The 12,898-nt window shown below is 40.1% G+C and overlaps 1 protein-coding gene and 1 long non-coding RNA gene across 4 annotated transcripts in view; one reads left to right on the top strand and one right to left on the bottom strand.

The window, feature by feature from the left end:
• LOC120802263 overlaps positions 1–12,898 on the top strand; it is a 171,716-nt gene that overhangs the window by 103,943 nt on the left and 54,875 nt on the right. The window lies entirely within an intron of this gene.
• The window catches only part of nsg2 (neuronal vesicle trafficking associated 2), a 39,528-nt gene continuing 37,348 nt past the window's right edge, over positions 10,719–12,898 (bottom strand). Inside the window, exon 5 of the mRNA XM_040149869.1 lies at positions 10,719–11,011. Within this exon, the coding sequence (XP_040005803.1) occupies positions 10,814–11,011 (198 nt within the window). The 3' untranslated portion in view covers positions 10,719–10,813. The remainder of the gene's footprint in view (positions 11,012–12,898) is intronic.

Genomic DNA, 12,898 nt, shown 5'->3' with positions numbered 1-12,898 from the left:
TAGTCTCAGTCTCTCTGGGCAAGTTACTTCAGCTTGCCATTTATTTGCCTTTTTTCCTATTTTTAGATGATAACAGTTTTGCACCACATTTTTTATGGCTGAAGCTTTTTCATTTGTAACAAACCTGCAATGTAGAGATTATATCTCAATTTAAATTTTCCACTTTTGATCTCTATTTGATTGCATCATTGTGAAACAGGTTTACTGTTTCCGGGAAAAGTTTATCTGACCGTTATTACATATTCTCAGACTCGGTGTTGTCTTCACGTTGTTGCTTGGTTATTTTCTGGTAGATAAAAAAAAATGCAGCAAGGCTCAAAGGAGAACTCCACTGACTTTACACATCAAAGTATGTTTACAGGTCTTGGGCAGTTTTGCTGCTTATATAAAAGGAAAAAAAGTAGTTTAAAAAAACTTACGGGGCTCCAGAGGAAGCCATGTTAAGTCTGATAAAGTGGCTCAAGTGATGTCACATGAGTCAGCATCAGGAAACACTGAAGACTACAAGTTTGGAGAAAAAAAAAATCTTCGTGTGGAGTTGGAAGGAGGTGAGTTCACTAGACCTCCTTGGCCTGCTCCTCATCTCCGATTGAGGCTAGCGGCTCAAGGCAACACTGGCTGCTACTAGAATAACTCACCCAAACCTCTGACTGAAACGTCAGCAGTCAAGTTGCATTGTGAGTAATGTAGCCACCACGTTTTGACAAGGAAGAACAAGCCGTGGAATGAAAAAGACATATATATATATATATCGGTGGTTCTAAATGCATCAATCCCTCATTTTAAACTTACCATTGTGAGTACAGCCATGGTAAATCAGTGGAGCGCTCTTTTAAGGGCACTCAAATACCTGCACACATATACAGTATATGAACACACACACACACACACACACACACACACATAGAGACACATCTATGCATTCCAATGTCTGTTGACACAGATGTCAACTTTCATACCTCCTCCTCTGCCTCATTTCTATTTTAAAACCCTCTCAGGTGGAAAGAACACACATCAGCTTGTTGCGAAGGAGAAAACCTCTCCTCATCAACAAGTCAACAGACTGCCCTCTCTTTCTTCGCAGCTTGGCTAAAACTAGAGTGCCTTCTCACTCTGTGATTATCCCTCTTCCTCTGATGAACTCTTTGTATTTCTGACTCACTCTACTCCCCTTTTTGCTCTATTTTCGCTCCACATCTTTTATTCTCTGACTTCCTCCTGTCATCTACTCTCCACTGAATTCACTTCCGTTTTCTGCGATGGGAAAAATGTTGAGCAGAAAATGTGGTCGCCTCTGTTTGTAATGCAGAATCCTTAATTGTGTTTGAAGAAGACAGTATAGTGGAATCCATATGGATGTTCAGAAGCAAACAAGTAGGGAAGCGCTAACACGCCTGGCTATTTCTCATTCTCTCCGTCTCTCTTACTTTTTGATTAGGTGTCATTGCCAGGTGATGGTGTGATGAGATAGATATGATGGTGACTGAAGGCCCAATTACAGGATATTTAGAGAGGGAATTGAAGGGGAAAGAGAAGAATTCAGGACAAAGGACAAGTGAGGAAAGCTGTGAATATTAACTCAGAATGAACGCCACTCTCTTAATGAGCACGAGGCCAAGAGCGACAGCAAGAGTCGTGATTTAGTCCTTTGAAAATGTAACATTATTAAAATCTCAAGGAAACAGCTTTTTTGAGATTTGAATGAATTTCAACATAGCTGTCTTGCCTGACAGAGACTAGGCGTTTGGAGTTTAATTTTAATATGTAATAATAAATGAATAATTAATAAAAAATAATTCTACAATAATAACCACTGTAGTTATGTTCCTCTTGTAAAAATGCTCTAAATTGAAGATCTAACCCTAAACTCATATACAACGTCCATCATCCTCTCCTTTATTCATAGTATACTCAACACTCCTTCTCAGTATACTCAACTCAACTGAGTTATACAGTAACAAAATCCATTCCAGTGGTCGTGCGATAGATGCTACCTCTCTGAAAATTTGTTCAATTTATGCAAAACCTGTAAACACAATTGCTGAGACTGTGTCAGACAGGTGTTGATTGAAATGTGCTAACCTTTAAGGCTGAGATTTGTACTGGGTTGCATCACAGTGTAAGGTTACATTTACCACGTTTTGGGATTTTTGTCGAACAGTGTAACAGCCTTTATCATTTATAATATAACAGCTCAGGTCTAAGCTCTGTCTTTTTTTGCTAAAGGCTTAAAAAAACAAAAACAGTTAAACTGGGTGGACATGGCTACCTTCAGAGGCGCTAGATTCCTAAATTCATCATTTGTGGGATCAGAGGGCTGTGGACCAGTCACTGGAGCAAAGAGCTCTGGTGTCATGACCACAAATTAAACAGTATCCAGCCCGTGTTGGTCCAGTCTCCTTCAAATAAAAAAAACAACTGTATCACGTGAGTCGTAAAAGTAACACACTTGTAGCCGACAAGTGAGTATGAAATAGATCCAGGTTGGTATTTAACATCAACTCTTAGTAATCCCCGCTCTCACAGAGCACAGTTTGCAGTCTGCAGCACACACTGTCTTGGTATCCGCTCCTAAATATGACTGACATCTGACCGGGGATTATCCCATTGCCCCAGTTTCACTGGGACTGCTGAGCAGAGAGCGCTGTGTCACAAATAAGCTGCACAGACTACACAAAGATCAGAGTGTGGTTCCGTGTACGTGTTTGTTCATATCCGTGTGCGTTTGTGTGTGTGGCTGCGTGCGCCTTTTTTTTATGTGTGATCATGCATGAATGTCTGCACATATACTCACTTTAGTCTGTGAGCATATGTCTGCAGTCAGTCAGTGAGTGTGTGTCTGTGCATATTGAAGGACGGTAGGACAAAGAAGGAGTAGATATGACAAATTTATTTGCACACCTATGACCTAATGGATTTTCTTTCCTGATATAATATAAACAACAAAAACCCAGGGCCAGCGCACCGCAGAGCTATATTTTCTGTTTTGTGCAATAACAAATACTGCAGAGAGCCAAATTATTATGCTACCTCTGTAGCTGCTCCACGAGAGAGAGAGAGACAAGACTTACATCCCTTAACCCAGACATTTTTTTCTAAATAATTTAACTGTGCTCAGTATTTTGAATATTATATGTACCAAACTCAGCAAGAGCACCCCAGCAGCAGTAACGGTTCGTGAACTTAACTGATATCCTTCTGAGTTGGAAGGAGAAACTAGGCCAGAGCAAAGTACACACACACACACACACACACACGCACTTAGATGCATTAACATGTGTGGTGGTGGGTGTGGCAGTATGAGAGACCATACATGTATTAAGTACAGGTCTTAATATATCAGTCCCCTTCACTTCAGCGGCATAATAAATTCTTCTAATCCTAATTAAAATTGACCTCTGCTATTTATTTAAAGCACAAACTCCCTAAATCTCATCATCAGCTACCAAAAGAAAGAAAAAGCTCTGGCCACACCAGGGAGGGGCATGGCCAACCCTCGTTAAACAGGCGCTGCTGGGGGCTCTGTAACATAGGGACCACTCACAGGGCTAGTTGAATGAATTACCGTACTGAAAGGCGTGGAAGTCGCTCTGCTCTTTGAATGGGAATTTGCTTAAGAGACAACCAGCTGTCCACTAATCACAGGGTTGGTGGTCTGATCCCCAGCTCCTCCTGTCTACATGTCGAATGTACTTAAGCACGACACTGAACCCACATTGCTCCCAAGGGCAGGACAGTACCTTGCGCGGTAACGCGCCTCCACTGGTGTGTGAGTTTGTGTGTGTTAATTAAATGCAATAGTTATTTGTTCCAAGGCTAAAAACAACCCTCTTGCAGTCATGACATTAATTGCTGTCTTCTCTCAGAGGCAAAGGCGGTAGTGATCCGGTGGTATAGCACTGCAAAGTTTCTTAGGTGGAAGACTTGGCCGCACAAATTGTCACACTTTGACATCGAAGATCATCATTATCCCACAAAAATGGCACAGTACTGTAGTTCAAACAGTGTTTTTCACATTTAAAGCCAATAGAAAACACTGAATTTACAGAGAGAGGGCAGGAAGGTCATGTGTTCTTTTTTCTGCTTCATTTTGTAGCTTAGTAACTGCACTACTTTAATGTAAAAACACGTCTGACATCTTCACAAAGTGGAGCTGCAAAGAAAAGAGCCTCTCCAAGACAACAGAAGTGAAATATTGTGCATTTGCTCTTTCTGCTCATATCAGTTTCTTTTTTCTTATATGTACATTGATCGGAAAAACTGAACACAGAAACTGACAAATCAAACTTTTAAGACTGACTGCAAAACTTTCAGCACCTGTGCATGTGCAGGTCGGTCTAGAGCATATCGCTATTGCTGCTTCCACCATTTACCTGACTCCTCTCCTCCTCTTTGTATTTCCCCCCAGGTCTGTCTGTCCCCCTCCTCTGCTTTTCTCTCGTTCTCTTCCTTCTGTTTTCCTCCTCCACACCTCTGAGGGCCAACTGCTGAGAATCAGCCTTTATCTGACAGCAGGGGAGATGGCTGAAGGGAGAGATGGAGGTGTGGAGCACAAATTACACAGATGGCCATATGTGTGTGTGTTTGAGTGCATGAATTTTTGATCTGTGATCTGTGTGTGGGTGTGTAGGAAAAGAGAGACTGGATGGAGGACGGGGAGTCAGAGGAAAGACACAAGGCTTCGTTGTTCTTTCGGTCTTAATAACTACGTAATTTGATTTAATTTTCAGTTCAGTTGATTAACTTTTTCATTAAAGTTTTATAGAGCACATTAAAAAAACAAACCAATGTCTTGCAGAAAAAAATCAAAATACAATTAAATAATTTCAATAAACAGGTTTATAAGTGTATTCAACAAAAATAAGGCAATCATGTACTCATATTATTAACTGAGGAGACTCAAAAGCTGTTGTAAAAAGATAAAGATAAACCTGGATTTAAAAAATGAAGCTAGATGGGGAAGATCAGACCGTTCCACAGTCTGGGAGAGGCAATGAGAAAGACTAAAGACACATTCACATTTGTGCTCCAAATGGAAATGTAGAATGGCACGGAGTAATTAATCATGATATCTCAAGAGTCTGCATGTAGAATAGGAACTAAGGAGATTGGTAGTGTACTCAAAGTGTTTAGTGCTCAGTGCTTTAAAACAGTTATACCATGGCCACTGAGACTTCTAATTGGTTTCGAGGCGGTGGATTACCTTTTGGTAACTGTGTGGTTATTGTGTTCATTTTAGGTCCTTTCTGTTTGGACATGGGGATTACTTTATTTTGTTTTGCCCTAACCAACCAGTAGCAAGTGTTGTTCCTGTCCCACCAACAGCTTTCTCAGTCGACTCGGAAGCTGCAGCTGGTAATAGTTGCTAAGAGCTGTTAATGTCTTTCATTATATTAGAAAGAAAAAGAAAATGATTTAAAAGCTGTTATTTCTGTAAGTCAACCTACATCAACCTTTAGAGAGGTGGTGATCTCAACCATACTGTTGCCATTTTTTTCTATTTTTCATGGATCTATCTTGGTAGCTAGGCAGCTACTGTATGTAGGTATTAAATCTGCCTGCAATGCTGGGATTTTTTTTTTTTTTTTTTTTTTTTTCTGTGACCAGGGGAAATAACCATTGGTGAGCATGGCAAAAGACCTCTTTGGATTGCGGGACAAATCAGCAATGTGGATATCTGCACAAAAAAAAAAAACAAAAAAAAAAACAAAAACAGGAAGCTGGGATTGTATACAAAGATGTTTCCTTCAATGCTCATGACAGCCTTACACTATAATTTTGTCTGTGTGTGTATACTCCATGACATCTCATGGCCTATTCAGAAAAAACAGCCAAAAAGACTCTGGTCAAAGCTTGCTGCGTTTGTTGTCTTGCATGTAAACAAAAAGACACACTAAAAAAGATTATATAGTTGAAAACATTCTTTGATTGCAACCATTTTAATGAAAGCCAGTGTTTTGAAGAGCTTTACAAAAACTCATAAGAAATTTTTCACTCCAGTTGTTTCAGTTGTTTCAAATGTGAGCAAATTTTTAACAAGCTAGTTGTTCATTGAAATATGTACAGTATAATGACAGCAGCTGATACACTTGTTAGCCTTGGTATTAAGACTTTGCGCTACTTCAAAAAATAAAAACAGTGCTCCCCATCCCAAGTATTGATTTTTCATGCCCACTGTTTTGTTTATGTTTGGCTCACAGATGAATCCTTCAAGGAAGCAAAAAGTAGCTGATAGTCGAGGGAGAAGGGAGATGACAGCAGTGAAGGGTGTGCTGAAATAAAGAGTGTGGAAGGAAGACAGAGACGTGCAGGCACAGACAGACGGCTTGAATATGAAACAAAGAGGACAAAATGTGAGCAAAAAGACAAACGTACACCAGGAGAGAGATGTTCTGAATACAAAAAAAATGTTTTTAAAAATACAGAGAGGCAGTTGTTGTAATTCTGTACCTGATACAAGCACAGTACCTCCGAATTCTCTGAGAAGTTTCAAGCCCAGGCTCTTTTCCTGTGTTGGGAGACAACAGGACGGCCATATATGGCTGTTCATTTCCAGACATCAGGCTTCATTTCCCCCTGTGCCAATCAACGCAGAGCCTTTCTTTTGTCTTTTCCCATCTTCTTCTACCTTTTTCCCTTCCTCCCTCCAACATCCTCTCTACTTTGAGAAAACACCAATGACCTGTCTGCAACAATTAGTCCTTCTTCACATCAATATCTAATATCCTGCACTGGAAGGAATTTAGCATGAATTATACTGCTGGAAGCTATTTACTGTTGTAATTGGAGCACCATGGAGAGGATTACGCCACAGTTCATCCCATATCTGATTGCCAATTGTCCCTAGTAAGTAATCAGCGCCATAAGGTCTTTTAAATGAATGGTCTAATAAGCTTGGTGAGGATTGAATGCTTCTGCGTTGTGAAGAGAAGAAATGGAACTTACATTAAGCAATTATGCAAAAAAAAATCAGTGAGCTTCAAAAATCATGCCCTGATGCTGCATAATCTTGTAATGTGTCGAAAGAGGACAAGCATTTGCAATGTTTTCAGTCCTTTCTTTACCTTTACACATACTTTTCACTAATTTCTTCTCAGTTTAGTCATTGTCAATTCCAAAGGTGTGCCATGGTCATCTTTATTGCCGACCTTTTTTGGCCTACGGAGGAAATAGACAACCATGTACCTTCCCTCGCCCATGTGAAGTCACCAGCTGCTTCTCTCCACCTGACCCCCCCAGTTCGCAACATGTCAGTGTTGTGTTGGCATTGTGTAAGCACTGCAAAAGCCACCATCTGTCCAGTTTCATACAGACTCTGAGTCAGTTCTCTTGTGTAATCCACATGGGAGTAAAGAAAACCGCAAACATCAGGAAAATGATCTTTTAGGATCATTTGTCAACATTTAAGTCAGTTGTAACCGAGCAACTTAACAGTACTGAGTTTTGTCCCGTTATTGTACTGATATTCCGATATTTTAATGTCCAATGCTTTGGTTTGCATTTGGTTGACATTCCCATCAGCTTTAGCTATACTTTGTGTTTGGTGCTAATTAGCAAATTTTAGCATGTTAACACACGAAACTGAGATGGTGAACACTGTAAAAAAAAAAAAAAAAAAAAATTATACCCGCTAAACATCAACATTTTAGCGTTGTAATTGTGAGTATGTTAGCATACTGATGCTGGCACGGAGCCACTAGTGTAGACTTGGGCGGTCAGTAATACAGCATGCGCTAAAGATCACATGAGCTATATTTATTCAGGTCAGAAAGCAACTGTAGTTGAAATCGGAGCTGTTTATTTTCCAGGAAGATGCAACACCGACACAACACAACTAACTAACTGTGAGGAGTCCGGTTGTTTTGTTGGTTTTTTAACGGGCCTGGCTAGTCCTATTATAATACTATCCTGTCTATTATACCTTTGTCAGCTCCTATCAAAGTGGGATTTCCTTTTTGTATAACTTCGAATGAGCAGCCAGTAAGTTAAGGTGATAAGATAATATAAATAATGTCAATTTGTCTTCTGTAATAGAACTACTGTATCTCATAAACATCTATAGGTATAGTAGTCCATTCACAACAGTTTTATGGCAGAATTGGATTTTTCTGTTTTTTGTGATGTAGTACATCCATTTTTCAGGTATTTGCTTTGCCAAAAATAGGAGTTCCTTGCTGGTTATTTTATCCTCTATTTCTCCATTGAACACCCCCCTCCTATAACCCCCCCGCCCGCATTTTCCCCCAGCAGCAAGCATCATGGATCATCAACTGTCGTTTGGAGATACTTTGGTTTTCTATCACAGAGGACAATAAACTATTAGTATTTCTGTGCAGCTGTTGTCTTTGGGTTGAAACCCAGAACAATAACGTATTATCTAATTATTGCAAAAAGTAGACTACAATAACAGTATGACGGTAAAATAAAAAGCTCATATTATTGCTGCTACTATGTGTTGGAGACATAAATTACCTTGATTTGCTGCTTATTTAAATACCACATCGCAGACAGTAATGGTGATGCATTTTTATCCTCAGGCATTTGAGTAACACTGATGGTCCTGAGTGAAATGATTCAACGCAAGGTCAAAAACTTTGGACTTTAGTATTACTGCTATACTATCTGTCTGATTCTGTGTAACACAGAGGGATGGTGTCTGTCTCCTCTTACTGATTGACTTGTTCGGCAAATGCTCTTTCCAGGGCGCCGATAAGCTAACTTATTGCTATTTGATGCCAACTTTCTGGAAATTTAAAAATTTAAAACACTTCTGCAGGGGTTTATATGTGTCCAAATTGACACACAGTTCATTTGCCTCTCTTTCTTACTGCTGTCTTTTCTTCTCTCTCTCTCTCTCTCTCTCTCTCTCTCTCTCTGTCTCTGAAAGCTGTGGCATTCAGGCCCTGTTTTCCTCCTCAGCAAGGAAAAACACAGACAGCTGATGGAGCCATTAGAATACAGGCCTCTAATTAGGAAAATCAGTTATTCATGTCACTCACTGACGACAATGTTGTTAGTGCTGCACATAAGAAAAACAGAGGCCTTATCTGCCCTTCACAGAAGACTCTGTAGCTGAATAATACATCCAGTAGCCATTACTGATCCAGGTATTTTTCTGGTGCTTTTTCTTGCTGTCAATCAATGGAGCTCATCATTACAGCCCACAAATCTGCTCTCCACTGCTCTGGAAAGTTCCACACACAGACAGCAGACTACATATCTGATGGAATATGAATCTGAGTAGGAGTATGAGCATCTCAATAATACAACGCGCTGTACGAATATTCGTCACTATCATGCACATTGCACCGCCTCGGCGCTCCATTAGGAGCCGTGTGAGCGCTAACGAGACGAGAGCGCTAGGTGGGACTGACAGACACACTCAGCACAGGTCACAGCTTGTTTTATTTTGAATCCAAACCAAGAGAAGAGGGACAAGGGTGCACACTGATAAATTACACCAGGTATCGCTACATATTAACTAACAACATCACAATATCTCATAAAAGCGCTCTTGACAACATTACAAAATGGAAAAAAAAAAAAAACAGTACCGGAACAAAACTCGGCTGCAGTTGAAGCCCGTCTATAAACATAACGATACACAGTGAAAAATAAAAGTTTTGGCAAGACACAGTGATATGCACAGTATAACTGTTCCCATCTGCAACATTGTGTTCGATGGAGCTACAAGACTGCCAGTTGAAGCAATATGTAAGTAACTTGCATGGAGGAACTGTCGATCTATTAAAAAAATAATCAAGAAAAGAAAAGTAAAGAAAAATCTCCTAATAAAAGCTACTACAATGCATACACACGAAAAACTAGCCTGAATGCACAGCTCTATGTACATCTTGGGATACTCTGGGATTTCAGGATTTAAAATGTATAGCACAGCACATTGAAAATGTCACTGAATGTGAGCTATCAAACAGCCATGATGGAAAAATTCATTCACTCAACTCAGGACGTGCTGTGGATGTGGAAATTGGCATTAAAACCTTCCTCAGAGCAGAAATTTTGTAATTAAAAATGTGTTACAACGATACAAGACCATACATACAATGTATTTTTAGGTTGGAATATGACGTGATCTGTGTGTGTGTGTGTGTGTGTGTGTGTGTGTGTGTGTGTGTGTTTGACAGACGTGCCTGAGGATAAGCAGTTTGGACAAGAAAGGCAAGAAAGATAAAGGGCTGTGAATGAATATACAGTAACTGCAGTATACACACACTTGGGGGGGGAATCTCAGAGAGGAAGCGTGAAATTCAGCATCGACTCGTGCCTTTGTATAAAGAGTTGCCTGGTAATCACATACAAAATATCCATACATTACAGTAAAAAATAATTATATCATGAGTCAATAAATAATAAATAAGAGGAAGGGAGTAAACATGGTAACGAGAGAGCAGACTGTGTGATGTTTGTTTATCTGAGTGTGTATCAGCAGACGATGATATTCCCAAGAGAACAAAAGATCAGTGGGAAATGCTCTGCGCTAAAAGAGAGAGCATATAAATGGGCAGACAAGGTATATCAGAATATGGCCTAGCATGTGCTTGTGTGTTTTTATGTCTACATGCATCTTTTCACTCTATATTGGCATTATTTATGTAGCTGCGGTGTTAATGTGCATTTCTTTTGTCTAAATTTCTACATATTCTCCTACGTGTGTGTGTGTGTGTGTGTGTGTGTGTGTGTGTGTGTGTGTGTGTCTGCGTCTGCGTCTATGCCTGCCTGTGTCTGTATGTGTTTCTTCATGTCTGCACGTGTCTAGTGTGTGTTTACAACATCCTTTAACCGTTCAGCTAACTCAGTGGCCCTCGCTGCTCGGGGGTTTAGCGTCGTGCTGCTGCCCCCCCGCCCCTCCGGGAAGCCAGGGGGAGACAGAGTGCGAGGTGGTCTGCTTGGCCATGCTGTAGTGGCTGATCACCGTGTAGAAGCGGCCCCTCGAGTTGGCGTCCTGGGCAGCGTAGTAGGCCTCCAGAGAGGCTGGGATACACCGCTTGTGCTACGACGGAGAAAGAACAGTGAGGTTCAGAACATTTATTGTCAAAGGGGCTTTATGGAGTATCTTTTTATTATCAATTAACAGGATAGGACGGTACCACCGAACAATTTTATAGCGCTGGACGATTTGAGGAAAACATCTAAATGTCAATTTTTCTGACCAAAAGTGCAATTGCATTTTAAACTGTAATTATTTTCCATGACTTAAATAAAAAGTCAGTCGGTGGGGTGCACATGGTTTTGATCCAGGTTTTGTTTGTACAAAGGACAATCACAAGCTTATCTTGTTTCTACATTAACAGAATCTGATAAAATTATGATGCTGCTGATGTCAAACCCTCCCGGGTTTCAAATGAGCCAGTCAGAAAAAAGTCAGACGTGAAGGAAAATTGCCTTCTTTCTAGAGAAAACTGACAAAGTGGGCTAACATTTATTACGATATGACTTTAGTGGTTCTCTTGATATTACCGACCAACAGTTACATTTTATTGTTAAGTGACATCTAGTAGTCGTGTTAGACGGCATCGGTCGTTTCAGCAAAACGACACCTTTATGATCGATCGAAAAAGCCCTCTAGTGGCTGAAGTAATTATGACGGGAGCAAAGGAGGAAGTCGGGCCACAAAGTCCGCACTGGTAGGAGGTTGGGGTGGACGGACATAACACTGGACTAACCACGTCATTATTATTGTCACCATGATAACGAAGGTCCTCTAACCTTAACAAAGTACTTTTTAACCTGGCATGCAGAGAGCATGAACCAGCTCAAGACACAGGATTGACTTTTTTCTTTTCGGCACAGAATAAAGGTTAATTAACTACATCTGAGTAATCTGCCACTGACCACTTACACTATCACTTGCTAGAGCTTGTTAGGAAGTGTTAATCATGTAGTTAGGTTCTAATTAAAATCAGGGCTGTTGCAATTTGAAAATTGTACTCAATCAAGTTGCAGTTTTGATATACCATCTACCATTTTGCTGAAAAGAATAAAAAAAAAAAAAACACCAACCGTAACGTTATGTAACATTCAATCTACATGATTTCAGGTAACAAAAATAGCCGAGGAAAGAAACTAATAAAAGACATTTTTCCTCATCTTCCAGACTTTCTTGGCATAAATGTTTTGTATGTGGATTGGCCGACTCAGTCTTTGTGCATTAAGCAGGTTTTCTAAAGCTGTTTCTGTTTTTATCTTACTAAACAATTTGCATTGGGACAACAGAAAGAGAAATGGAACTGATTTTTTCAATGGCAGCCGATTGGGCAACTTTTGAGGTTGCCAAAAAAAAAAAAAGAAAAAAAAAAGAGAAAACACAACAATTAATTTACATCAGTAATGCAAAACATTGACTTAAGACAAAAAATGTCTCACAAGAAATTTGGATGACAGACTTTCAGTAGCTTTGATAAGAAGACAAGAAAAACACCCTGTTCACTGTCAGGGTCATATTCGCCCCCCCCCCCCAAAAAAAAACAGAGTCAAACCTTTAATCCGTGTGTTTTTTAATTACAGTTTTTACTAGTGGGAGTAATAAAGAGGAAGAATAAGCCTTTTATATTACTGAAGCTTACAGTACAGCTCTGTATAGTGACATATAGAGGGGATTGGAGAATCACTGGCCGTGATGCTGTACTGGGGTCATGTGTATATTAGCATATTCTGAGTCCATGTATGTTTCTCGAGTGTGTATACATTTACAACCTTGTGTGTCCTTGTGTAGTGTATGTAACCTGCGAGCGAGCTTGAGTGCAGGCGCATGCACACATTTTTCTATCGACACTTTTGCGTCTGGTGAATCTGCATGTGACACGGCTAATAGTACCTCTGCGGGCTGCAGTCTGAGCCCCTGCAGAGGTTGTGAAGTCTGAAACTAGATTTATTCCAC

The sequence above is a fragment of the Xiphias gladius genome, chromosome 17 (assembly GCF_016859285.1).
Source record: "Xiphias gladius isolate SHS-SW01 ecotype Sanya breed wild chromosome 17, ASM1685928v1, whole genome shotgun sequence".
Taxonomy (NCBI): domain Eukaryota; kingdom Metazoa; phylum Chordata; class Actinopteri; order Istiophoriformes; family Xiphiidae; genus Xiphias; species Xiphias gladius.
This window is presented reverse-complemented; position numbering and strand designations above follow the sequence as displayed.